General features: G+C 38.5%; 1 protein-coding gene across 1 annotated transcript; it reads left to right on the top strand.

Moving 5' to 3' along the window:
• Positions 1 to 413: 413 nt before the first annotated feature.
• Positions 414 to 25037, top strand: LOC132543356 (leucine-rich repeat-containing protein 74A-like). Its single transcript, XM_060206848.1, has 13 exons — positions 414 to 714; positions 13187 to 13377; positions 13542 to 13649; positions 15596 to 15689; positions 16609 to 16658; positions 16868 to 16949; positions 20223 to 20308; positions 20906 to 21100; positions 21522 to 21614; positions 21875 to 21992; positions 22226 to 22362; positions 22461 to 22546; positions 24431 to 25037. Exons 1-13 carry the CDS (start codon positions 414 to 416, stop codon positions 25035 to 25037), a joined length of 2148 nt encoding a protein of 715 aa, XP_060062831.1.
• Positions 25038 to 26597: the final 1560 nt, after the last annotated feature.

Genomic DNA, 26597 nt, shown 5'->3' with positions numbered 1-26597 from the left:
ACTTAAGATAGGACAGTAAAGAAATCTCGACCCTTGTGTTTGGGTAATAAAGATAGGACAGTGACGAAGTCATAACCATTGTCTATTGTTACTAAAGACATCTCAGTGAAGCCATTGTTGCCGAATTACTCCTGATGATTTTTCCAAAGGAAATAACCAAATTATTTACAAAATAAGAAGGAAAACCACCCGATCAAAGTACATTCAATCTCCCTCAAAATGGTCGTAAGGTAAAACTTCAACATTTACATCAAATTCCATTTTAATTTGTGTTTTTTCTCCTAAGCACATCATTTACAGGTCTTGCATACGTCAGTGTTAGATAAAGACAAAAAGCTTTGAGATTTTATAACCTTCCTCAATGAAAGTCTGTTGTTTTTTTCTGTGTAGGATTCTCTAGACATTCCTACCACATGGAGAATATACTGACGGTGGACCGGCAGTACCAGAGTTTGGAAGATCTGCTCAGCTCGGCGGAGGAGAGTAGCGAGCGCAGTTTTATACTATCTGACAGGGAGTATGGTTTGATTAAGGGCCGGAAGAGCGCCGTTCGTTCAGTTGCCAATGTGAGGTCAAAGACCAGCAAAGATAACAAAGAGGATACGCTAAACAAAGATAGCGAAGGTGACGGTAACGTGAGTGAAGAGGAGAACAAAGTAGGAAAAGCCTCTCCGACTAGTGATGACTACGACACGGACCTTGAGGACGACGACGGTGAGAAAATTACCTGTATGTTAGATCTCTTTGATGTACAATCTATGTCTTCAAATTCGGATAATTAAGCGTCGAAGATAAAATAATCAGAGTTGAAGTTATGTCCAGGTATTTTTGCTTTCACATTTTATAAAACATTGAAATTAAATATGAAAATCATGGTAACGACAAAATATGAACAAAAGTAAACAAAAATTATGATAAAAATAAAAAAAAAATGGCCAGAACCAGCTATTCTGGAAGGGTTAGCGTTCAAGATCCTGATCATATCCACGTAATGTCACACTCCAAAAGTAAGATGCTTGGCAACAACCATATATAGAGTCAACGTTCATATACTGAAAATACAAATCTTCCCCACGTGTGTATAGCTTCTCAGAATTTTTCAGATCACGTATCAAAGATCACTTAAAAGTATGATCAAAGCAACGAAATTAAGGCAGTTTTGTCGTGAAATTACCATTTCAAGACAGTAACAGCTACTGCCTATAGTGTTGATATATCGCTATTACTGCGATTACCAAGGGCTTACTGCCAACATTACGATTTATTTGATATTATAGAATCTGTAGGAAAATCATGACAAGGCATGGTATCGAAAAATGTATGTTGACGACAAAAGAAAAAACAAAAAAAATAGGTGTTATCCTACAAAAGGTGCTAGATTTTAGCTTGAACTCTGATTAAGTAACATCTTGGTAATTCTTGTTATCTATTGTACTTGATTCCTAATGATGATTTGGTGTGATAAAAACACATTTTCTAGATATAACGTAGCAAAAACGTAATGATTTTCAGCATTTCAAGTTTCCATTTTATCATCAATATAAATTTCCATTGGATTTATTCAAGACAAGGTCATCGTAGGACATAAAGTTTGCTGCTGTCCACGTTTCATGCAATCTGGATCGTGACATACGCTGTTATCCTCTTGGAATATTGTACCAAGGCTTTGTTAGTACTTTTTGTGACCCAAAATGTTTTCTGATACACCAAGACATTTTTGAAAGTTAATTCAACATTGTATCTTAAACAAGTTCCATTTTTCTCACACGTCATATGATCGAAATCCAACAAATCTCTGTTGACAATCTGTATATTTCGGAGGCCATACTCCTAACTTTAATGTCGTTTTAACTTTTAATCTTAACGTCTCCTATTTCGATCTTTTTACATCACAACACGATGAGCAGCGATGGGTGCAAGTCGAGAAGAAAGACATATTTAGAGAGCGAGAGGGACATAGTTTTGACACGGTGCTGTATATCACGAGATCTAAGTCTGTGTCTGTTATAACTACAGATTGGTGCTGTATATCACAAGATCTAAGTCTTTGTCTGTTATAACTACAGATTGGTGTTGTACATCACGAGATCTAAGTCTTTGTCTGTTATAACTACAGATTGGTGCTGTATATCACAAGATCTAAGACTTTGTCTGTTATAACTACAGATTTGTGCTGTATATCACAAGATCTAAGTCTTTGTCTGTTATAACTACAGATTGGTGTTGTATATCACGAGATCTAAGTCTGTGTCTGTTATAACTACAGATTGGTGCTGTATATCACTAGATCTAAGTCTGTGTCTGTTATAACTACAGATTGGTGCTGTATATCACGGGATCTAAGTCTGTGTCTGTTATAACTACAGATTGGTGCTGTATATCACAAGATCTAAGTTTTTGTCTGTTATAACTACAGATTGGTGCTGTATATCACAAGATCTAAGTTTTTGTCTGTTATAACTACAGATTGGTGCTGTATATCACAAGATCTAAGTCTTTGTCTGTTATAACTACAGATTGGTGCTGTATATCACGGGATCTAAGTCTTTGTCTGTTATAACTACAGATTGGTGCTGTATATCACGAGATCTAAGTCTGTGTCTGTTATAACTACAGATTGGTGCTGTATATCACGGGATCTAAGTCTTTGTCTCTTATAACTACAGATTGGTGCTGTATATCACGAGATCTAAGTCTTTGTCTGTTATAACTACAGATTGGTGCTGTATATCACAAGATCTAAGTCTGTGTCTGTTATAACTACAGATTGGTGCTGTATATCACGAGATCTAAGTCTTTGTCTGATATAACTACAGATTGGTGCTGTATATCACGAGATCTAAGTCTGTGTCTGTTATAACTACAGATTGGTGCTGTATATCACGAGATCTAAGTCTTTGTCTGTTATAACTACAGATTGGTGCTGTATATCACGAGATCTAAGTCTTTGTCTGTTATAACTACAGATTGGTGCTGTATATCACGAGATCTAAGTCTGTGTCTGTTATAACTACAGATTGGTGCTGTATATCACGAGATCTAAGTCTTTGTCTGTTATAACTACAGATTGGTGCTGTATATCACAAGATCTAAGTCTGTGTCTGTTATAACTACAGATTGATGCTGTATATCACAAGATCTAAGTCTGTGTCTGTTATAACTACAGATTGATGCTGTATATCACAAGATCTAAGTCTGTGTCTGTTATAACTACAGATTGGTGCTGTATATCACAAGATCTAAGTCTTTGTCTGTTATAACTACAGATTGGTGCTGTATATCACAAGATCTAAGTCTGTGTCTGTTATAACTACAGATTGATGCTGTATATCACGAGATCTAATGCTTTGATTTCAAGAAACGATTTTTCCTAGAAGTTTTTATTTGGAGACTTAGCGAGTGACATATAGATCAAACCATTACATGATCAGTTCACTGGATATCACGAGGTCGGTTATAACTACAGAAAAACTTGGTACTGTATATCACTGGAAACAAGTCTGTGAACACATAACTACAGATTGGTGCTGTATATCACGAGATCAAGTCTTTGTCTGTTATAACTACACATTGGTGCATATCACATGTATCTAATCTTTGTCTGTTATAACTACAGATTGATGCTGTATATCACGAGATCTAAGTCTGTGTCTCTTATAACTACAGATTGGTGCAACTACATGTATATCACAACACATACAACTACATGTCTGTTATAACTACAGATTGATGCTGTATATCACGAGATCTAATGCTTTGATTTCAAGAAACGATTTTTCCTAGAAGTTTTTATTTGGAGACTTAGCGAGTGACATATACATCAAACCATTACATGATCAGCTTCACTGGATAAGAGGTCGGTTATACGATAAAGAAAAACTCCATGCACTCTATGTCACTGGAAACAAGTCGGGGAACACATGTACATGTAGTGATAACGGAACACATGTACATGTCGTGATAACGGAACACATGTACAACTACATGTACTGATAACGGAATACATGTACAACTACATGTAGTGATAACGGAACACATACAACTACATGTAGTGATAACGGAACACATGTACAACTACATGTAGTGATAACGGAACACATACAACTACATGTAGTGATAACGGAACACATGTACAACTACATGTAGTGATAACGGAACACATACAACTACATGTAGTGATAACGGAACACATGTACAACTACATGTAGTGATAACGGAACACATATACATGTAGTGATAGCGGAACACATACAACTACATGTAGTGATAACGGAACACATATACATGTAGTGATAACGGAACACATGTACAACTACATATAGTGATAACGGAACACATATACATGTAGTGATAACGAAACATATACAACTACATGTAGTGATAAGGGAACACATGTACAACTACATGTAGTGATAACAGAATACATATACAACTACATGTAGTGATAACGGAACACATATACCACTACATGTAGTGATAACGGACATATACAACTACATGTAGTGATAACGGACATATAAAACTACATGTAGTGATAACGGAACACATGTACAAGTACATGTAGTGATAGCGGAACACATACAACTACATGTAGTGATAACGGAACACATATACATGTAGTGATAACGGAACACATGTACAACTACATATAGTGATAACGGAACACATATACATGTAGTGATAACGAAACACATACAACTACATGTAGTGATAAGGGAACACATGTACAACTACATGTAGTGATAACAGAACACATATACAACTACATGTAGTGATAACGGAACACATATACCACTACATGTAGTGATAACGGACATATACAACTACATGTAGTGATAACGGAACACATGTACAAGTACAGGTAGTGATAACGGAACACATATACAACTACATGTAGTGATAACGGAACACATATACAACTACATGTAATGATAACGGAACACATAGTTTGTATGTCATCGTTATTTTGTATCGATTGAACATTATCCGCATGGAATCACTTGTAACATATGTTTACGCCTATTCCTCTGTATGTGAGTTTCCCCCCAATTACTCTCCACAGTGTGTGCACACCAATCATGGATATCGATCCCTAACCTATCAATAATGACTACTTTATCACTGGTCCATGATAAATGTCCAGTCGTTGCGACAAAGACGGGACATAATGTGATGACTAAAACAGTCACTTTCCACTTTCAGACCAGTCCTTCTCGATTCCCAGCCCCATCACTTTCCACACACAAACCAGTAACGTTCCATTTCCTGTCAAAACAATTTTCTCCCTCAGACCAGTCATTTTCCAGTCCCTGACAAGTCACTATCCATTTCTACACTTTCCATTTCTACACTTTCCATTCCCATTCCGTTCATTTTCCAATACACGACAAGCATCTTTCCACACCCTGATCAATCTACTCAGTGATGAGATTACCTGTATACCTGGAATGATCAATACTGAACTTTACAAAATTGTAACAAATTTATCGAAATCAAAAATTTTTATAAAATATGACGATGTCAATTACTTCACATGTAGAAAGTAGATTATCAGTTGTGACGTTCTGATTCAAATTACCAAATATAGACCATTACTTACTCTCAGTCATTTGTATCCGGACCATTACTTACTCTCAGTCATACGTATCCGGACCATTACTTACTCTCAGTCATACGTATCCGGGCCATCACTTACTCTGTCATACGTATCCGGACCATTACTTACTCTCAGTCATACCTATCCGGACCATTACTTACTATCAGTCATACCTATCCGGACCATTACTTACTCTCAGTCATACCTATCCGGACCATTACTTACTCTGTCATACGTATCCGGACCATTACTTACTCTCAGTTATACGTATCCGGATCATTACTTACTATCAGTCATATATATCCGGACCATTACTTACTCTCAGTCATACGTATCCGGATTATTACTTACTCTCAGTCATACCTATCCGGACCATTACTTACTATCAGTCATACGTATCCGGACCATTACTTACGCTCAATCATACGTATCCGGGCCATTACTTACTCTCAGTCATATGTATCCGGACCATTACTTACTCTCAGTCATAAGTATCCGGACAATTACTTACTCTCAGTCATACGTATCTGGATCATTACTTACTCTCAGTCATACGTATCCGGACCATTACTTACTCTCATTCATACATATCCGGATTATTACTTACTCTCTTCCATTGAGTCCTGTCTTTACATAAGAAAAACACCCGATGAGAATGTTTGTATGTTTTAATTCCACTGTTTAAGACAACATTTCTTGAAAAGGTTGCACTTGAACACTTGAACATGTATATATTACATGTGACAGAATAACTAGGAAATGTTACAAAAAAGGATAACATGCGAGAAGAAATTTTCTGTTGTTTGTTTTTTTCGGCAGTTTGTTTAATTTCAACATTTTCTTTGATTTGTCTTCCTTTGGGATGTTAAATGGGGATTTGAAAGAAACTGCAATTACTGATAAAACAGATTAGGCCCGGATGACTGTTTACACTAGGGTTTTCAGACATTTGTATCGTGATCTAGGTAAACTCCAATATCCTGCATGCTGACCCTGAAGTTGTTAGTGAGTATATGCTACTATGGTGTATTGTTAACCTTGGGCAGTAAGAGATTACAACCATTGGGTTGTCTGTACTATTCATAACAGTCACCAATTAAGTAATTTGTTGACAGAAATATGCACATATTAAATATGTAATTTAGCTTCTATTTTAGACTTCTAATTCAAGACGTATTCTCAGAGTCAACATTGGAGTGGACTATGGTTCAGAGTAGATACCTAATTCTAGAAGAATGTTCAGAGTAAACACTAGACTTAACTTTGACCTGCGACACAAGATGTTTTTTTCCCGAATGTATAACAGACGAACTGTTCAATGTTCAACAGCATGATCTTCAGGTTAAAACACTACCGGAGTAAACAGAACAACAAAATACCTATCATCACCAACTCCGATCGAAAGTTCTGGTGTCAATATTGGCTTGGTAATGCTGAGCACGAAATACAATTAGTGAAATTAGTGATAATAGGTGTTACTCATTATTTACAAGTTACTATTAATATTTAAAGAAAATTATCGCGTCATCTGTGACCTGTGTGACACAGTGCGCAAAAATACCGTGACCTAGGTATAAACATGCTTTCTATATTGTACAAGTTATAATTCGCAGGTCACGTGTCCGAAATATAGAACGCATACAATGATAAAGCAAATAAAAGGCATTAGAGAACTGAACACCTGCTTCGTGATAAAAATCAATCATAAGGTAAATTCCTACAATACCTGCTTTATTTCGGGGTATCTACTTGCATCTCTGTAGCGGCAGCTCGCTTTATTGTGCCCTATATAAGGGTATGATGTTGTAAGTGAGATGGTTCCGTCACAGGCAATTAACGACGGTCAGCATTACGCGTCGGTGATTGTGAGGGTGTGGGAGGGGTGGAGTTGGGTAGGAGGTCATGGTTCAGTGATGGGGAGGGATAGGACATGATTGACTGATCACAAAAGGGTATGGGTAGGTGGACATGATGGGACATAAATAGTGAGGATGTAATTCTCTCTGTCTGTCACAGTTCAAATCTCCCTCTCTGGTACCTATCTTCAGATATCATTGTATACATAAGAACAAAGGAAACATTTAACAGATGGTTTTATCCACGTGACTCTCTTACAGTATCAGACTATAAAATGGTTCCGCAACATTAGATATTAATCATAAAATGTAGATAAGTCATGGATGATGTGGAATTCCATATTGGTCATATATGTAGGTTGCCAGGGTCAACAATATAACTTCCGGCACGGATGGACCAGGCTAATGCTGTTTAGGTCATCCAAGATATGAGGGAATATAAAAGCTGTTTTCCACTGTTCGGAAGAGGTAATTAGCATGAACTCATTAATTATATATGAGGTAGGTACATGTACTTACAATTGACGTAAACACGAGCTGTACTACTGGCGAACCGTGGCAGGGTTGGGCAGTTTTCGGAGGGACGTTTCTTTTTTATATACAATGTGATTATGACGCATAGGGATACAACCTTGTTGGTAAATAGTCACGGTGTTTATATCCAGGAATTAATTACACACGCCATGTTTACAACACGTAAAAGATTTACATAGTCGATGTGTTTAAAAGTCTATCAAGTACGTGGACTCCTAATAAGTCGCCATGTCAAGGAGACCGAAAAAAACGCCAGTAGTGTCAAGTGTAGTACAGAAATCCAGCAAAGAGGAGGAGGAAGAGGAGGACCTAGGCAGAACGAAAGTGTTCACTCTGAATATGCTGGTGTGGATGTTGGGCCACAGAGGTGGGACATGTTCAATATTGGAAGGTAGTATGGGAGTGGGAAGTGTTGTTTTCAGAGTTACCGTGACGAAGGAAATTTTATAAACGGGAAAGAACGATGAGATGGGAGATGTTATATTGGGGAAAATACCACGAGATTGGAGGTGTTATATCCAGGGAGGTACCACGAGATTGGAGGTGTTATATCCGGGGAGGTACCATGCCGTGCGAAGTGACATATACCGGGAAGTACAACAGCTTGGGAAGTGTTATATAGGTTGACGCACACCATGAAAACTGTTTTTTTTTAGGGAGAATGACATGGAAAGTGTTATTTATGAGGAGGTACCACGAATTAAAATTGTTAAATATTGAGAGGTATCACGAGAATGGAAACGTTATGTACGAAGTTAGAGAAGTTAAATACGGGAAAGTTAAACGAAGTGAGAATTGTTACATACGGGAAGGTAGAAGGAGGTGTTAAGTGCTGTTTAAGGAGGGGGGTACCACGAAGTAAGAATTGTTAAATACGGGGAGGTAGAAGGAGGTGTTCAGTATTGTATAAGGAGGGGGTACCACGAAGTGTGAATCGTTATATACGGGGAGGTAGAAGGAGGTGTTAAGTATTGTATAATGAGGGGGGTACCACGCAATGAAAATTGTTAAATACGGGGAGGTAGAAGGAGGTGTTAAGTATTGTATAAGGAGGGGGTACCACGCAGTAAAAATTGTTGAATACGGGGAGGTAGAAGGAGGTGTTAAGTATTGTATAAGGTGGGGGGTACCACGAAGTGTGAATCGTTAAATACGGGGAAGTAGAAGGAGGTGTTAAGTGTTGTATAATGAGGGGGGTACCACACAGTAAAAATTGTTAAATACGGGGAAGTAGAAGGAGGTGTTAATTGTTGTATAATGGGGTACCACGAAGTAAGAATTGTTAAATACGGGGATGTAGAAGGAGGTGTTAAGTGTTGTATAAGGAGGGGGGTACCACGAAGTAAGAATTTTTAAATACGGGGAGGTAGAAGGAGGTGTTAAGTATTGTATAAGGAGGGGGGACCACGAAGTAAGAATTGTTAAATACGGGGAGGTAGAAGGGGGTGTTAAGTATTGTATAAGGAGGGGGGTACCACGCAGTGAGAATTGTTAAATACGGGGAAGTAGAGGGAGGTGTTAAGTGTTGTATAAGGAGGGGGTTACCACGCAATGAGAATTGTGAAATACGGGAGGTAAAACGAAGTGGGAAGTGTTATATAAGGGAAGGTAAAAGTGACTAGTGTGTAAATACAACACATATGATACCTTTGTATCTAGTATGTAGACACTACATGTATCATACCTGTGTATCTAGTATGTAGACACAACACGTATCATACCTGTGTGTCTAGTAAGTAAACACAACACGTATTACACATGTGTCAAGTGTGTAATTACAACACGTCTGATGTCTGTATGTCAAGTGTGTAAACACTACATGTATTATACATGTATGTCTAGTGTGTAAACACTACATGTGTGTCTGATGTGTAAACACAACACGTATCATACATGTGTGTCTAGTGTGTAAACACTACATATATTATACATGTATGTCTAGTGTGTAAACACCACACGTATTATACCTGTGTGTCTGGTGTGTAAACACAACACGTATCATACATGTGTGTCTAGTGTGTAAACACTACATGTATTATACATGTATGTCTAGTGTGTAAATACTACATGTGTGTCTGGTGTGTAAACACAACACGTATCATACATGTGTGTCTAGTCTGTAAACACTACACGTATTATACATGTGTGTCTAGTCTGTAAACACTACACGTATTATACATGTGTGTCTGGTGTGTAAACACAACACGTATCATATCTGTGTGTCTAGTAAGTAAACACAACACGTATTACACATGTGTCAAGTGTGTAATTACAACACGTCTGATGTCTGTATGTCAAGTGTGTAAACAATACACGTATTGTAACTATGTGTCTAGTGTGTCAACACATCGTTGATAAAACCTGTATGTCTATTGTACAAACACAACACGAATTATACCTGTGTATCTCGTTAACACAACATATATTATACGTCTAGAGTGTAGACATGTCTATATTGTAATTATGTATAGTTTGTTAACACAGTACGTATCATAGTTGTGTCAAGTGTGTAAACACAACACTTATTACACGTGTGTTAAGTATGTGACCACAGCTATGATTCTGCGGTTGATCTGTTTTTGAGATTTGACACTAAATCTTTAAAGTCCTCTACAGTTATGATCAGCTTCTTGGCTGTACTAGTTATTCAATAATGATCTTAATCAACAGGATGTCTATATAAACTGTATTATACAGCCCAATTTAAGTTTGTTAATATAACTTATGTGAGTGTAAGCGCACGTGTCCATTCTCGTCAACTATTGAGGAGAACGACTGAAGGTCGTAAAATGTGCTCATTAACCTGACGGAATGTTAACAAGGGTTTGGAAAAATGTTTCAGTTCTTTATTGATTGGCTAATGGATTTAATGATACTTACAATGGCACGCGTGTCTTATAGATGTTGTTTCATGTTCTACAATTATCTTATAATTGTCATGGTTATTTGGTCTTCAATCTAAGGATTGCTGCAATGGCGTTGTGGATTTTTGTAGGGTTTACAAGTTGCGATCACGAAGTCTGCCATGCTTATCTCCCTTGGCTAATCTGGTACAGGTTCGCGATTTTTTCTGATTAGTATTCACCTGTCTATGGAAAACAAAGTGAGTGTCTTTGGAATTGTGTGTTTCAAAATTTTGATTGAAATTGGTTGAAAAATAAATAACAAAAAATAAACTAAAATAAATCGGTATTTGGACAGGTAACTCGCTGGAACTTTCTGTGAGCTTCTGACCTAAGGATTGGTTAGAAAAGTACCTTGACCTACACAATATTCCTACAAGCATTCATAGAGAAGTGGAAATAAAATAAAAGTACCAAAAAGTCAAAATAATTCTAACAAACTGCATATCACAATAAAACTTTGAAACTTGTAATGCCAAATTCTTGTTCAATAAAGTAGATTTTAACCAATGAAGACCAAAACACATCTTATTTCCTGTTGATATGATTTTCGGTTTAAAGCGCGAGACGTACAAAAATTGGAACGGTGTGTTACGGAACAAAACGATACTAAAATACGGAACGATTCGGTACCGAACAAAACGATTCTAAAGTACGGAACGATTCGGTACCGAACAAAACGATTCTAAAGTACGGAACGATTCGGTACCGAACAAAACGACCAAAACGATTCTAAAATACGGAACGATTCGGTACCGAACAAAACGATTCTAAAGTACGGAACGATTCGGTACGTGACAAAACTATTATAAAGTACAGAACGATTCTGTACCGGACAAAACGATACAAAAGTACGGAAATATTTGATACTGGACGAAACGATTATAAAATTATGGACGACTCGATACAAGACAAAACGATACTGAAATATGGAACGATTCAGGACGAAAGAAAATTATACTACAGTACGGAACGTTTTGATACCGAACAAAACGATTCTAAAGTACGGAACGATTTGATACCGGACAAAACTATTCTATAGTACGGAACGATTTGATACCGGACAAAACGATTCTAAAGTACGGAACGATTTGACACTGAACAAAACGATTCTAAAATTCGGAACGACTCGGTACGGGACAAACTGTTCTAAAGTAAGGAGCGATTCGGTACGAGACAAAACGATATCAAAATACGGAACAGAAAATGTGTACGATGACCGTTAATCCTGTACATATATATACCTATCACCGCTAGCTTCAGTGAGCATTACCACGTGCCTGGCATTAAATATATCAAATTGACAGATATCAACGTGTCGACGGATGCATCTAGTTTTAGAAAGTAAAAATAAAAAACAAATAAATAAATAAAATAGGCGCTTATATAACTCAAGGACTTAGAAACAATGTACATTAGAACTGGCTCTGGGGCATTAACACATTAAGTATTCACAGATTCCGGCAATAAAATATTCACATAATATCGGTAATATCTTTGACTGGTTGTATAATGAACATTGATGAAAACATTCAAGATGTCGCACTGTTGTGTATAGTGTTTAGATATATACAGCACTATTGTGTATAGTGTTTAGATATAGACCGCACTGTTGTGTATAGTGTTTAGATATAGACCGCACTGTTGTGTATAGTGTTTAGATATAGACCGCACTGTTGTGTATAGTGTTTAGATATAGACTGACTTTTGTGTATAGTGTTTAGATATAGATAACACTGTTGTGTATAGTGTTTAGATATAGACCGCACTGTTGTGTATAGTGTTTAGATATAGACCGCACTGTTGTGTATAATGTTTAGATATAGACCGCCCTGTTGTGTTTAGTGTTTAGATATATACAACACTGTTGTGTATAGTGTTTAAATATAGACCGCACTGTTGTGTATAGTGTTTAAATATAGACCGCACTGTTGTGTATAGTGTTTAGATATAGACCGCACTGTTGTGTATAGTGTTTAGATATAGATAACACTGTTGTGTATAGTGTTTAGATATAGACCGCACTGTTGTGTATAGTGTTTAGATATAGACCGCACTGTTGTGTATAGTGTTTAGATATAGACCGCACTGTTGTGTATAATTTTTAGATATAGACCGCACTGTTGTGTATAGTGTTTAGATATAGACCGCACTGTTGTGTATAATTTTTAGATATAGACCGCACTGTTGTGTATAATTTTTAGATATAGACCGCACTGTTGTTTAGATATAAATTAAACAACATAAAGTCATACTTATTTCACTGACATAGAAGCGTTTTTTTTCTATCTCTTAAGACGAAGACGAAAAGAACAGGGAGAGGAGGGAAAATGTAGACATTGGTCACGTGTCCTATATGGACGCATGTCAGCTCTTAGGCTCCTCGCCTATCCGGTTAATCTTACAACAGCTCAGGGAGCGCGAGATCCGCCTTCAGCACGTGGGACTCAATGCCAAGGATACGGTAGCCCTAGCATATGCTCTGTTGGTAAGTTGTGTGCATACCATTTGAAAAACAACGAAAACAAAAACAACGAAAGCAAAAATAAAAGTAAAAAGACTGAAGTATTAAAGGAAAAGTAAAATATTCATACAAGACAATTGAAGTGCAGATGGGTCTCTCCTGACGATATATCGTTATATTATTTGCAGCACAACAACCGAGTGGAGAGCCTGGATCTAGAGGACAATGGACTGTCAGAGGAGGCTATCGTACATGTTGTAGAAGTTTTACATCACAATATCAACATCGCAAACTTGGTGAGTACCATCATCAGTGTCAACATCGTCAGTGTCATCATCGTTAATATGGTGAGTACCATGGTCAGTGTCAACATCGTTAATATGGTGAGTACCATGGTCAGTGTCAACATCGTTAATATGGTGAGTACCATGGTCAGTGTCAACATCGTTAATATGACCAGTGCCATGATCAGGGTTGGTAGATTCATAATTACGTACATGTAATAGGAGGGAGTAATGAAAAACATTTTCCCTCTAATGGGATTCGAACTAGCGACCCTTCAGTCTCTGTCCGGACATGCTACTACTAAACTAAAGGAGAATTCCCACTAACTCTCAACTTCTGCAATTACAGAGGGTTATACAGTGTACGTTTCCACACCACACTTTATGTATTGAATAAAACGTTCGATGACATATAAGTTTAGATGAAGCAATACTGACTCCTAGGTTATAAATATATCTGTTTTTTCTTCGTTTATAACATATACATACGCAAAAACAATTTTTGCAGCTGATTAAAATAATGTTTGATGGAATTGTCTATAAGTTTCAGAACGTATCACCAATAGTCCTGATAAATAGGGGACCGCGTTAGCTCCGACGGTTAATTATGTCGGGACTTGAGGTGTGTGGGTCGGCAATCTCATACCGTCCGGTACTATCGTAGTTATATCCTAGGGTATGGCGCTCTACCCTCGCTGTTGTTGATGGCATGCGACGGACATCCAGTATGTTTATCAATGAGGTAGCTATCAGCTGCTACAAGAATACCCCCTAACTCATCCCGTCTGTTGACCACAACAAAACAATCATGAAAAATAGTCCCGCTATTGTAAGAACGAGTTATCTCCCATTAGTCGTTAATGTTCAACATTTGGTGCCGATTATATCAGACCGAGTCCGTACAAGAAAATGCCCCTTCGGTCATTTTCGGCCTTGGGCCATTTGCAATTTCTAAAACAAAATTCGTAAATAACTAGTTGTAATAAGGATGTCTACCAAATTCCCTCACCTGTACAGTGTTTGTATTTTTTCCGATTAAACCAGCTATATTGTATCCATATAACGTCCAGACAGTGAAACTTTTTTTAACGAGTAGTTTTTACTCTTGCGGCTGTTAAAGAACACGGCCTTATTAATCATGTATTAAAAAAGCGAGAGAGTGGAACATTTTCCAAGTTTAAGGGCATGTTTGAATGGATTTCCTCTAACGGGGTCAGTGTTACTGACAATATATATTTTGTCTAGCCTACACGTCATGACATGACACGTGACTTCTGTGTCTATCAGCTACCCAAAATACACATAAAACCAAATTATTCATTAAAAGTTGGCTGTTCTTTTGCGCATGCAAGTATTCGTCACGCGATGTCATGTTTTCGTTCCACACAAATACGCGTCACTGTGAGAGGTAGTTTTAGTATAGAGACGGAGCTGTAGGAGGGGCATTTCGCAGTACATGGCTCAGCACACTTATTAACCAATGAAAAGTCTTGTTACTTTGCCGATGTGGTATGAGATACTGTAACAGATGTCATTATTTATTTCAATGCCTCCGCTAGGAATCGAACCCGAGACCCCTGGCTTACTATTCTGACGCTCATCCAATCGAGCTAAAGAGAAGTTCTCTCTAGTCGAGTGTAGTATATTGCGGCTAGTATTTTTCCAGTATTACAATACAGTAAACATATTTTGTTACTATCAATTTAATATACAATGTTGATTTCATTAAGGGGCGTTGCTGGTAGTCTAAATACCAATAAAAGGTGTTGTTACACTGCTTCTAGACCTGTCATATAATGTACATGTATCTAATGTCATTGTAATGTATGTATATATGTATGTATACTTTGTTATCACTGCAATGCATTGATATATGTATATATGTATCCTTTATTATCACTATAGTATATGTATACATTAATATCATTATAATTTGTCTATATAAACATACTTTACAGAGTTTATCAGAGAATGCCTTAAATAAAAGCTGTGCAGTAGTTCTAGGAGAAATGTTGACGGAGACAACTTTCCTCACACATCTAAATTTGTCTGGTAATGTATCACATATTAAATGTTCTATTTGTCCTGTTACTTCCTTCTATATAGGTTCATTGAATGTTTGATCACACTCCAAATAGTTAGCGAAACACACTTTAGACAAGGACTAAGTGGCCGGCAAAGACACTTCAGAATTGTGTCCGACAAAGACATTTCAGAAGTGTGTCCGACAAAGACACTTCAGAAGTGTGGCCGGCAAAGACACTTCAGAATTGTGTCCGACAAAGACACTGCAGAATTGTGGCCGGCAAAGACACTTCATAATAGTGTTTGGCAAAAACAATCAGAATATTATCCGACAAAAACACATCAGATACTTAACAGTGGCCAGCAAAGACATTCAGCATTGTGTCCGACAAAGACACTTCAGATACTTCAGATAGTGTCCGACAAAGATATTCAGGACAGTGTCCGACAAAGACATTCCAGATAAATGGCCGACAAAGACATTCCAGATAGTGGCCGACAAAGACATTCAGGACAGTGTCCGACAAAGACATTCAGGACAGTGTCCGACAGAGACATTTTTCAGAATAGTGGCGACAAAGACATTCAGGAAAGTGGCCGACAAAGACATTCAGGACAGTGGCCGACAAAGACATTCAGGACAGTGGCCGACAAAGACATTCCAGATAAATGGCCGACAAAGACATTCAGGACAGTGTCCGACAAAGACATTCAGGACAGTGTCCGACAAAGACACTCAAGTATAAGAATCGTCAAAAAAAAAAAATTTAAAAAAATACCAGGAAAGTGACCGTTCAAAGAAATTTCAAATTCCTTTCTGACAAATATAGTTGACAATCTGAACAAGAAAAATTAATATAATATGCTCAGTTTAGTGTAAAATATATCAAGGCCAGTGAAAGATAAATATTTACAGGAAACATATTATCATCTTTTATTATTGTAGGTTGTCACCTCGGGGATATAAAAGTGAAACAGATAGCACATGGCCTGAGGGTGAGTTAGTCTGCTACAAACATTGAACGTTACGTTGCTACAGATTGTGTAATGTTTGTGAACATTGTGAGTCATGAAAAATAGATTTCAACGGTGAATGAAGTCGATAATGTGATTTTTTTTATAAAGGCAGGACTCATAAAAAACAAAATTGATGTTTAGATCGAACATTGTTCTGATTGTCTTGATATGGTCATTTGTCTTCCAAGGGCAATGTTAGCCTGGTGTGGGTTGACCTCAGTCACAATGAAATTGGAGAACACGGCGCACATAATCTTGGAGCAGCTCTTGGTAAGTGTTCATCACAACAATAAAAAATAACAATTAATGTCCTTGGCAGCACAGTCTGTATCTTTATCGTATTGTTATGTAGTTATATAATGATGGAGGTATGTAGTTGTGTAATGATGGAGGTATGTAGTTATATAATGATGGAGGTATGTAGTTATATAATGATGGAGGTATGTAGTTGTATAATGATGGAGGTATGTAGGTATATAATAATGGAGGTCTATAGTTATATAATGATGGAGGTATGTAGTTGTGTAATGATGGAGGTATGTAGTTATATAATGATGGAGGCATGTAGTTATAAAATGATGGAGGCATGTAGTTGTGTAATGATGGAGGTATGTAGTTGTGTAGTGATGGAGGTAAAATTGTCAAATTTTCGAGGCAATCTGCCCCTTTATCAAGATACAAAAAACTCGAAAAGTTGACTATTCACTTGTCCGTACTGTCGTGGTTGTAGACGTGTTGCTGTCTCTACGGAACAAATATTTCATTTATAAGTTTTGTTATATTCTATCACAGATTCCGTACCATATATTTTGCAGATCTCCAATTTTATTTCAGTTGTCACGCCCCTGATATAACACATATCCAATGCTTTTGTATAGCATTTTAGATCGACCATCTACTCTTTCGGTTCGAAAAAATGGCAATGATCTGAATAAACAACCTGTCTGTGTCTACACCTTGACACAAATTGGTGATAAAAGTTACATAGTTATCACCCTTGAACTTAAAAAAACGAGATTCTCAATTAACTTGGACAGTCAGTATCTTATCACAGTCCATAATCACGAGTTCATCTATTAAAAAGTTCTTAGTGTCTTCTAGTTGTTATAACACGTGACCAGGTTTAGGGCAGTGATAGGTTGTCTCTACACCTGGTCAGTTCGGTCAGTCAGGACTTTCTCTGGGATAACTTGTAGTGACAGATGGGGTATTTAGTCACGACGAACAACACGTGTGAGTGTTATGTGATCACGGGTAAAATGCAATCACATTTTCATAAAAAGGTCGGATTTATTATTGCATGTACCGACGGCCTACTTCTATCGTATCTAAACCAATAAATTCAAAATTGGATTGGGAGTCAGATTTCAAATGTTTACCGGATAAAACAGACAATAACACATAAATGCAAACAGCATTGCTCAACAAAGGAATGTGTAGATGTTTAGGAAAATAAGATAGCAATCAGTATCATAAATATTAAAGGGACATTATATCGTTAAAACGATTTACGGCTGCAAAAATAAAACAGAACAAAAATGTATTTTATGAAGGAATTTAAATTATGAGATGTAACATAAACATCAAGTTTTTTAAATACGGAATATCTGAATTCCAGCCGAATTACGTGCACACCAACCGAATTACGGGTACACCAACTGAACTTCGTGCACACCAACTGAATTACGTGTACACCAACCGAATTACGTGTACACCAACTGAATTACGTGTACACCAACTGAATTACGTGTACACCAACCTAATTACGTGTAACCAACTTACGTGTACACCAACTGAATTACGTGTACACCAACCTAATTACGTGTACACCAACTGAATTACGTGCATACCAACTGAATTACGTGTACACCAACTGAATTACGTGGACAACAACCGAATTACGTGTACACCAACCGAATTACGTGTACACCAACTGAATTACGTGTACACCAACCTAATTACGTGTACACCAACTGAATTACGTACATACCAACTGAATTACGTGTAAACCAACTGAATTACATGTACACCAACTGAATTACGTGTACACAAACCTAATTACGTGTACACCAACTGAATTACGTGCACACCAACTGAATTACGTGTACACCAACCGAATTACGTGTACACCAACTGAATTACGTGTACACCAACCGAATTACGTGTACACCAACTTACGTGTACACCAACTGAATTACGTGTAAACCAACTGAATTACTGTAACCAACCGAATTACGTGTACACCAACCGAATTACGTGTACACCAACTGAATTACGTGTACACCAACCTAATTACGTGTACACCAACTGAATTACGTGCATACCAACTGAATTACGTGTACACCAACTGAATTACGTGTACACCAACCTAATTACGTGTACACCAACTGAATTACGTGTACACCAACCGAATTACGTGTACACCAACTGAATTACGTGTACACCAACTGAATTACGTGTACACAAACCTAATTACGTGTACACCAACTGAATTACGTGCACACCAACTGAATTACGTGTACACAACCGAATTACGTGTACACCAACTGAATTACGTGTACACCAACCGAATTACGTGTACACCAACTGAATTACGTGTACACCAACCTAATTACGTGTACACCAACTGAATTACGTGCATACCAACTGAATTACGTGTACACCAACCGAATTACGTGTACACCAACTGAATTACGTGTACACAAACCTAATTACGTGTACACCAACTGAATTACGTGCATACCAACTCAATTACGTGTACACCAACTGAATTACGTGTACACAAACCTAATTACGTGTACACCAACTGAATTACGTGTACACCAACCGAATTACGTGTACACCAACTGAATTACGTGTACACCAACTGAATTACGTGTACACCAACCGAATTACGTGTACACCAACTGAATTACGTGTACACCAACCTAATTACGTGTACACCAACTGAATTACGTGTACACAGAATAAAAAGGAAAATCAGCTGGTTATTGAACAACAGAAAAGTCGAATCAACATTGATAAAGCCAAAAAAAGTTCGAGGACTGCAAAAACAACAATGTTAATAGAATCTTTATCGTTGTTATCAAAATGTAGAAAATCCATACAAGGGATATCGAAATTATCATGCTTACTAAAGTGTATCGTACTGCGTGGTGGAAAGTTCTTGTTGATTTCAGTATAAGTAAAGATCGTGATACGCGGCTGATGTAGAAGTCTGACGTGTCTCTGATTTCTAATTCCAATAGGTATATAGGATGGACAGATATAGTCAATAAATAGCTGAACATCTGACTGTGAAATTGAAGGTCTTTGCGACCTGTTTCCATGAACTCTTTGATAAATTTTGAACTATAAAAAACAGTAAATAAGTCAGCCGAGAGATGAGTACAGTTTGTTCCCAGAAGTAATGCCTATAGTTTGTTGGAAGATCTGAAAGAAATCACCTTTCTTAGCTAGGAAAGGGGGCGTACAGAATTGTCTTAACCCGATGTTATAATTTTGAAGTTATACTTATGTAACGTAATGAACTCCTTCTTACAGAAATCAACGACACGCTAGAGGTGTTAAACCTGAGCTGGAACCACATCCGGCGTATGGGTGCAGTGGCGCTGTGCAGAGGCCTTCAGGTACTGATTTTAACGGCTTGTTGATTACAGCCCGATTGTCTTAACAAGAACGTAACTGTTCAGAAAAAAAGACTTGCATGATAATACAGTCACATGTACTTTAGTATACAATTAAAGTATGTCATCGATCAATATGACAAGTGCGCGGTTTACTAACACCAGGTATATTAACCAAGGCGAGGGAAACCAGAACTTGTTATAATAATTCTGTTAGTACTTACCTAAGTTAAACCGTTTTATTACACTGATACAAACAGGAGATATTATTTACTGGGAAACAATTGCTAAAAAAATCAGAATATACTGGAAACGGAGTTGAATGAAAAAAACTCCCAAAAACAACAAAAAAGACAAACAAAACAAAAAGAAATAATTAAAGGCACGGAATTTGAAAGGGAAAGTGTCCTGTGCATATTGTCGGTGTGTTCTGTAGCATGTTCTGCAAAACCCTTGCCTGATTTGCTTGTCCGAAACAGTTGTGACTTTAACACTGTTTTGCGAAGTCGATGCAAAGTGGGGATTTCATAGACTTAAAAGAGTGTAAACAGCATAAAGACATATCAGTTCCACTTACATGGTTTTATCTTACACTCACAGAAAAATACTTCTATTGTCAACCTGAACTTGTCCTGGAATGGATTCGCCTTTGAGGGCAGTATCGTGCTGGAGGAGGCTATCAAGCTCAACAAGACTATACGGGTTCTTGATATCAGTAACAATCGTATCAACTGGGAGGGCGTTGTCTACATCGCCCGGGGACTCAAATTCAACACCTCATTACAAATGCTTAAGGTATGATACTCATCATGTGATCCTAATTGGCTGCCTATCGGGACTGTAGCCCTTGGAGGTTGTAGAATACAACGCACACCTTTATAGTTGATGTATCTATAATAGATTCATATTCTTAACGGCTACGCTCTAGTTTATCGTTATTTGTTTGTGTCATTAATGCTATTTTCAGACGATGTTTAACATTTGTTAAGAATATTGATATATTTTACGTATCAGTTGATACGTAGAGAGCCAGAGTACATGAATGTATAAATTTGAGACCCGCCACTGTTGTAGAGTGCACGGCTACATTGATTGTGCAGTAGACGGAGTTATGGCAGTTAGAATGCGTGTCGCCAATCACAAAAGGCAATGAATCCCCAAAATGGTAATTACACCAGTACATTATGTATGTCTCCTTTTTTTCTAATTTTTTCAGATCGGCAATAACCCGATATCGATGGAGGGTTGTTTGAAACTGCTGAAATCTGTGAGTGGTTCCAACAGTAGCGTGATGCACGTGGGACTGGAGGTAAGAGGCACCGAAAGGGTTTATATCAAAATGTTCAACTGTACTAGAATTTATATTCAGAACAAGTGGTTTATTCTCTTAATGTTTGTATCCATATTGTAATACCAGTATTTTACATTAAACATGTAATTAATGTGGGTGAAATATTTAGAATTAGACTCGAAAGAATGCATTCCTAGGTGCCCTTACCGAGTCCGACTTTAGTCAACCATTTCCAGACGTTTGGCCCTTATTTAATATTGTATCACCTGTGTTGTTAGGACATCCCAATAAACTCCAAGGTTATGGCAGTTGTGGAAGAAATCCGGTTCCAACGCCTATTTTCTGTCAACCATGGAGGTATACTTGACACCAAGGACATTATTGGTATCCGCAGAGGTAAGGCATTCAACATAGTCATCCTTAGAGTCAGGGAATTCCACATAGCCATCATTAGAGGTAAGACATTCCACATTGTCATCATTAGAGTTAAGGCGTTCCACATAGCCATTCGCAGAGGTAAGGCCAAAGTAATGTGACACGTTCTTTGATATAACTAAATATCTTTAAATGTCAAATGGATTAAAATACAAATATCGCTTATAAATATATGTATGACATCTGCGTTTCAGAGCGTCGGGAGGACCCCTTCACACTTCTCATTCGTTACCTTGGTGTCATGGGCATACGGGTAGTCGACCTCTTCCGAATATTTGACACGGACAGTCATGCGCATGTCACGAAAGAAAGCTTCATGAGGGGACTAAAGGTAATAGTGTACTAATGAAATACTGATCTATGATTGAAAGTGAATAATGATATCATTTTACGATATTGAAATTCAAACTTGGTATATGGTTATTACAGAAAATCGGCGCCCCACTCCCTGACCGGGATATGAGGATGGTAGCAAGACGACTAGACAGGCGAGGGGAGGGGTTTATAAGCTACAGGTAAGTCATGAGAGAGGGGTTTATAAGCTACATGTATGTCATGGAGAGGGGTTTATAAGCTACAGGTAAGTCATGAGAGAGGGGTTATTAGGTACAGGAAAGTCATGAGAGAGGGGTTATTAGGTACAGGTAAGTCATGAGAGAAGTTTATCAGCTACAGGTAAGTCATGGAGAGGGGGTTACTAGCTATAGGTAAGTCATGGAGAGGGGGTTACTAGCTATATGTAAGTCATGGAGAGGGGGTTATTAGCTATAGGTAAGTCATGGAGAGGGGGTTATTAGCTATAGGTAAGTCATGGGGAGGGGGTTATTAGCTATAGGTATGTCATGGAGAGGGGGTTATTAGCTATATGTTAGTCATGGAGAGGGGGCTACTAGCTATATGTAAGTCATGGAGAGGGGGTTACTAGCTATATGTAAGTCATGGAGAGGGGGTTATTAGCTATAGGTAAGTCATGGAGAGGAGGTTATTAGTTATATGTTAGTCATGGAGAGGGGGTTACTAGCTATAGGTAAGTCATGGGGAGGGGGTTATTAGCTATAGGTAAGTCATGGGGAGGGGGTTATTAGCTATAGGTAAGTCATGGAGAGGGGGTTATTAGCTATAGGTAAGTCATGGGGAGGGGGTTATTAGCTATAGGTAAGTCATGGAGAGGGGGTTATTAGCTATAGGTAAGTCATGGAGAGGGGGTTACTAGCTATAGGTAAGTCATGGAGAGGGGGTTACTAGCTATAGGTAAGTCATGGAGAGGGGGTTACTAGCTATAGGTAAGTCTTGGAGAGGGGGTTATTAGTTATAGGTAAGTCATGGAGAGGGGGTTATTAGCTATAGGTAAGTCATGGGGAGGGGGTTATTAGCTATAGGTAAGTCATGGAGAGGGGGTTATTAGCTATAGGTAAGTCATGGTGAGGGGGTTACTAGCTATAGGTAAGTCATGGAGAGGGGGTTATTAGCTATAGGTAAGTCATGGAGAGGGGGTTATTAGCTATAGGTAAGTCATGGAGAGGGGGTTACTAGCTATATGTAAGTCATGGAGAGGGGGTTACTAGCTATAGGTAAGTCATGGAGAGGGGGTTACTAGCTATAGGTAAGTCATGGAGAGGGGGTTACTAGCTATAGGTAAGTCATGGAGAGGGGGTTATTAGCTATAGGTAAGTCATGGAGAAGGGGTTACTAGCTATAGGTAAGTCATGGAGAGGGGGTTATTAGCTATAGGTAAGTCATGGAGAGGGGTTACTAGCTATAGGTAAGTCATGGAGAGGGGGTTATTAGCTATAGGTAAGTCATGGAGAGGGGGTTATTAGCTATAGGTAAGTCATGGAGAGGGGGTTATTAGCTATAGGTAAGTCGCTAAGACATGGTGAGGGGGTAACTAGCTACAGGTAAGTCATGGAGAGGGGGTTATTAGCTATAGGTAAGTCATGGAGAGGGGGTTATTAGCTATATGTAAGTCATGGTGAGGGGGGTAACTAGCTACAGGTAAGTCATGGAGAGGGGGTTACTAGCTATAGGTAAGTCATGGAGAAGGGGTTATTAGCTATAGGTATGTCATGGTGAGGGGGGTAACTAGCTACAGGTAAGTCATGGAGAGGGGGTTATTAGCTATAGGTAAGTCATGGAGAATGGGTTATTAGCTATAGGTAAGGCATGGAGAGGGGGTTACTAGCTATAGGTAAGTCATGGGGAGGGGGTTATTAGTTCCTTTTATGTGATTAAATACACGTGTTTTTTTTATTCAATTGACTGTTAAATTTGATTATATTTTCGTCTTTTCCTGAATTCTTTTTGTACTGGATTGAATCCAACTATCAATATTTGCGTGGAACTGTCTCTGATATTGCTATATATATATATATATAATGCATTGTTCCTATGCTCCACAGTCTGCTGGCCAACGGAGTACGTAACCAGATTCGACAGGAGAAGAAAGAAGACAAACGGCTGCTGTTGCTGGAACTCAAAAGGAGGGAGGAACGAAAGCGGATACTGCGACTGGGGGTAGGGGAACCAAAACTGCCTCCGATTTCAGATGTCAATGTTTTCTCATCTTCTGCCAAAGAAAATTTTAGTAGACTTTTCAGTTCCTCTTCATCCTCACTCAGTAGAGCTACGCTGCAAAGTAGAGGCGGGCGACTACCAAAAATACAGGGCGCGGATACGCCAGTCACCACATCTCGGACAACTTTATCTGAGGGAAAGGGCCAGTCTTCTGTCATCACTCCGAGGACTCAGTTGACCTCGAGGGCTAACGTTAGTAACACACATATAGAATCTATCAGTGAACAGACATCCCGCCCTACCACACCCCTAACACAAGTTGCACGTATCAGTGGGAACTCATCTCCTTGCAATCAAACACGGCGAGAGGAGTCCTTTTCAACACCTACCCCTCGGATACGACATGAGTCTAGTCTGACCTCACAATCGCAAGAGGTGTCCCCTTCTCACCCCTTACATCAGAAGGCATCCTCTTCATTCCCTACAACATAAGATACCAATCTCTACTGGAGATAGCAACATGTGATTGATTACAAGATAGCCTATATACGTACGTGTTTCGTTCCATAAAGTGCCATATAGCCGTACCTTATATAACTGTAGTGAGTCAAAATTGAACACTAAGGAACTTGTTTAAACGACGGTGACAACATCTGGCTTCATCAACAGTGATTGAACTTATGACAGTTTTAATATGGACAGTGAATCCAGGGTGTCAGATGTTATTGTGACATTACTTTGTTAATAAAACCGGTTATTGTATATTAACTGTTAATACATCACATATAGACAGTGTCTCTTGTTCTTAGACCTAACATAAATATCCACCAGATGGACCTGACATAAATCACCACCAGATTGGCCTGACATAAATCACCACCAGATTGGCCTGACATAAATCACCACCAGATAGGCCTGACATAAATCACCACCAGATTGGCCTGACATAAATCACCACCAGATGGACCTGACATAAATCACCACCAGATTGGCCTGACATAAATCACCACCAGATTGGCCTGACATAAATCTCCACCAGGTTGATCTGACATAAATCTCCACCAGATTGGTCTGACATAAATCTCCACCAGGTTGATCTGACATAAATCTCCACCAGATTGGCCTGACATAAATCACCACCAGATTGGCCTGACATAAATCTCCACCAGATTGGCCTGACATAAATCTCCACCAGATTGATCTGACATAAATCTCCACCAGATTGATCTGACATAAATCACCACCAGATTGGCCTGACATAAATCTCCACCAGATTGGCCTGACATAAATCTCCACCAGATTGGCCTGACATAAATCTCCACCAGATTGATCTGACATAAATCACCACCAGATTGGCCTGACATAAATCTCCACCAGATTGGCCTGACATAAATCTCCACCAGATTGATCTGACATAAATCTCCACCAGGTTGATCTGACATAAATCTCTACCAGGTTGATCTGACATAAATCTCTACCAGGTTGATCTGACATAAATCACCACCAGATTGATCTGACATAAATCACCACCAGGTTGGCCTGACATAAATCTCCACCAGATTGGCCTGACATAAATCTCCACCAGATTGGCCTGACATAAATCACCACCAGCTCCACCAAATGGGCCTGACATAAATCACCACCGGATTGGCCTGACATAAATCACCACCAAATGGGCCTGACATAAATCACCACCAAATGGGCCTGACATAAATCACCACCAGATGGACCTGACATAAATCTCCACCAGATTGGCCTGACATAAATCTCCACCAGATGGACCTGACATAAATCACCACCAGCTCCACCAAATGGGCCTGACATAAATCTCCACCAGATTGGCCTGACATAAATCTCCACCAGATGGACCTGACATAAATCACCACCAGCTCCACCAAATGGGCCTGACATAAATCACCACCAGATTGGCCTGACATAAATCACCACCAGATGGACCTGACATAAATCACCACCAGATTGGCCTGACATAAATCACCACCAGATTGGCCTGACATAAATCTCCACCAGATGGACCTGACATAAATCACCACC

The sequence above is a fragment of the Ylistrum balloti genome, unplaced genomic scaffold, assembly GCF_031769215.1.
Source record: "Ylistrum balloti isolate Yb309-2 unplaced genomic scaffold, AGI_CSIRO_Ybal_v1 Utg369754, whole genome shotgun sequence".
Lineage (NCBI taxonomy): Eukaryota > Metazoa > Mollusca > Bivalvia > Pectinida > Pectinidae > Ylistrum > Ylistrum balloti.
This window is presented reverse-complemented; position numbering and strand designations above follow the sequence as displayed.

Bases quoted from the DNA above. Each gene is read 5' to 3' on its own strand.
- LOC132543356 (XM_060206848.1), top strand. From the start codon at position 414: ATGGAGAATATACTGACGGTGGACCGGCAGTACCAGAGTTTGGAAGAT. The intron at 15,690-16,608 runs GTAATGTATCAC...TTATTATTGTAG, and splicing joins CACACATCTAAATTTGTCTG to GTTGTCACCTCGGGGATATA. The intron at 22,547-24,430 runs GTAAGTCATGAG...TATGCTCCACAG, and splicing joins GAGGGGTTTATAAGCTACAG to TCTGCTGGCCAACGGAGTAC.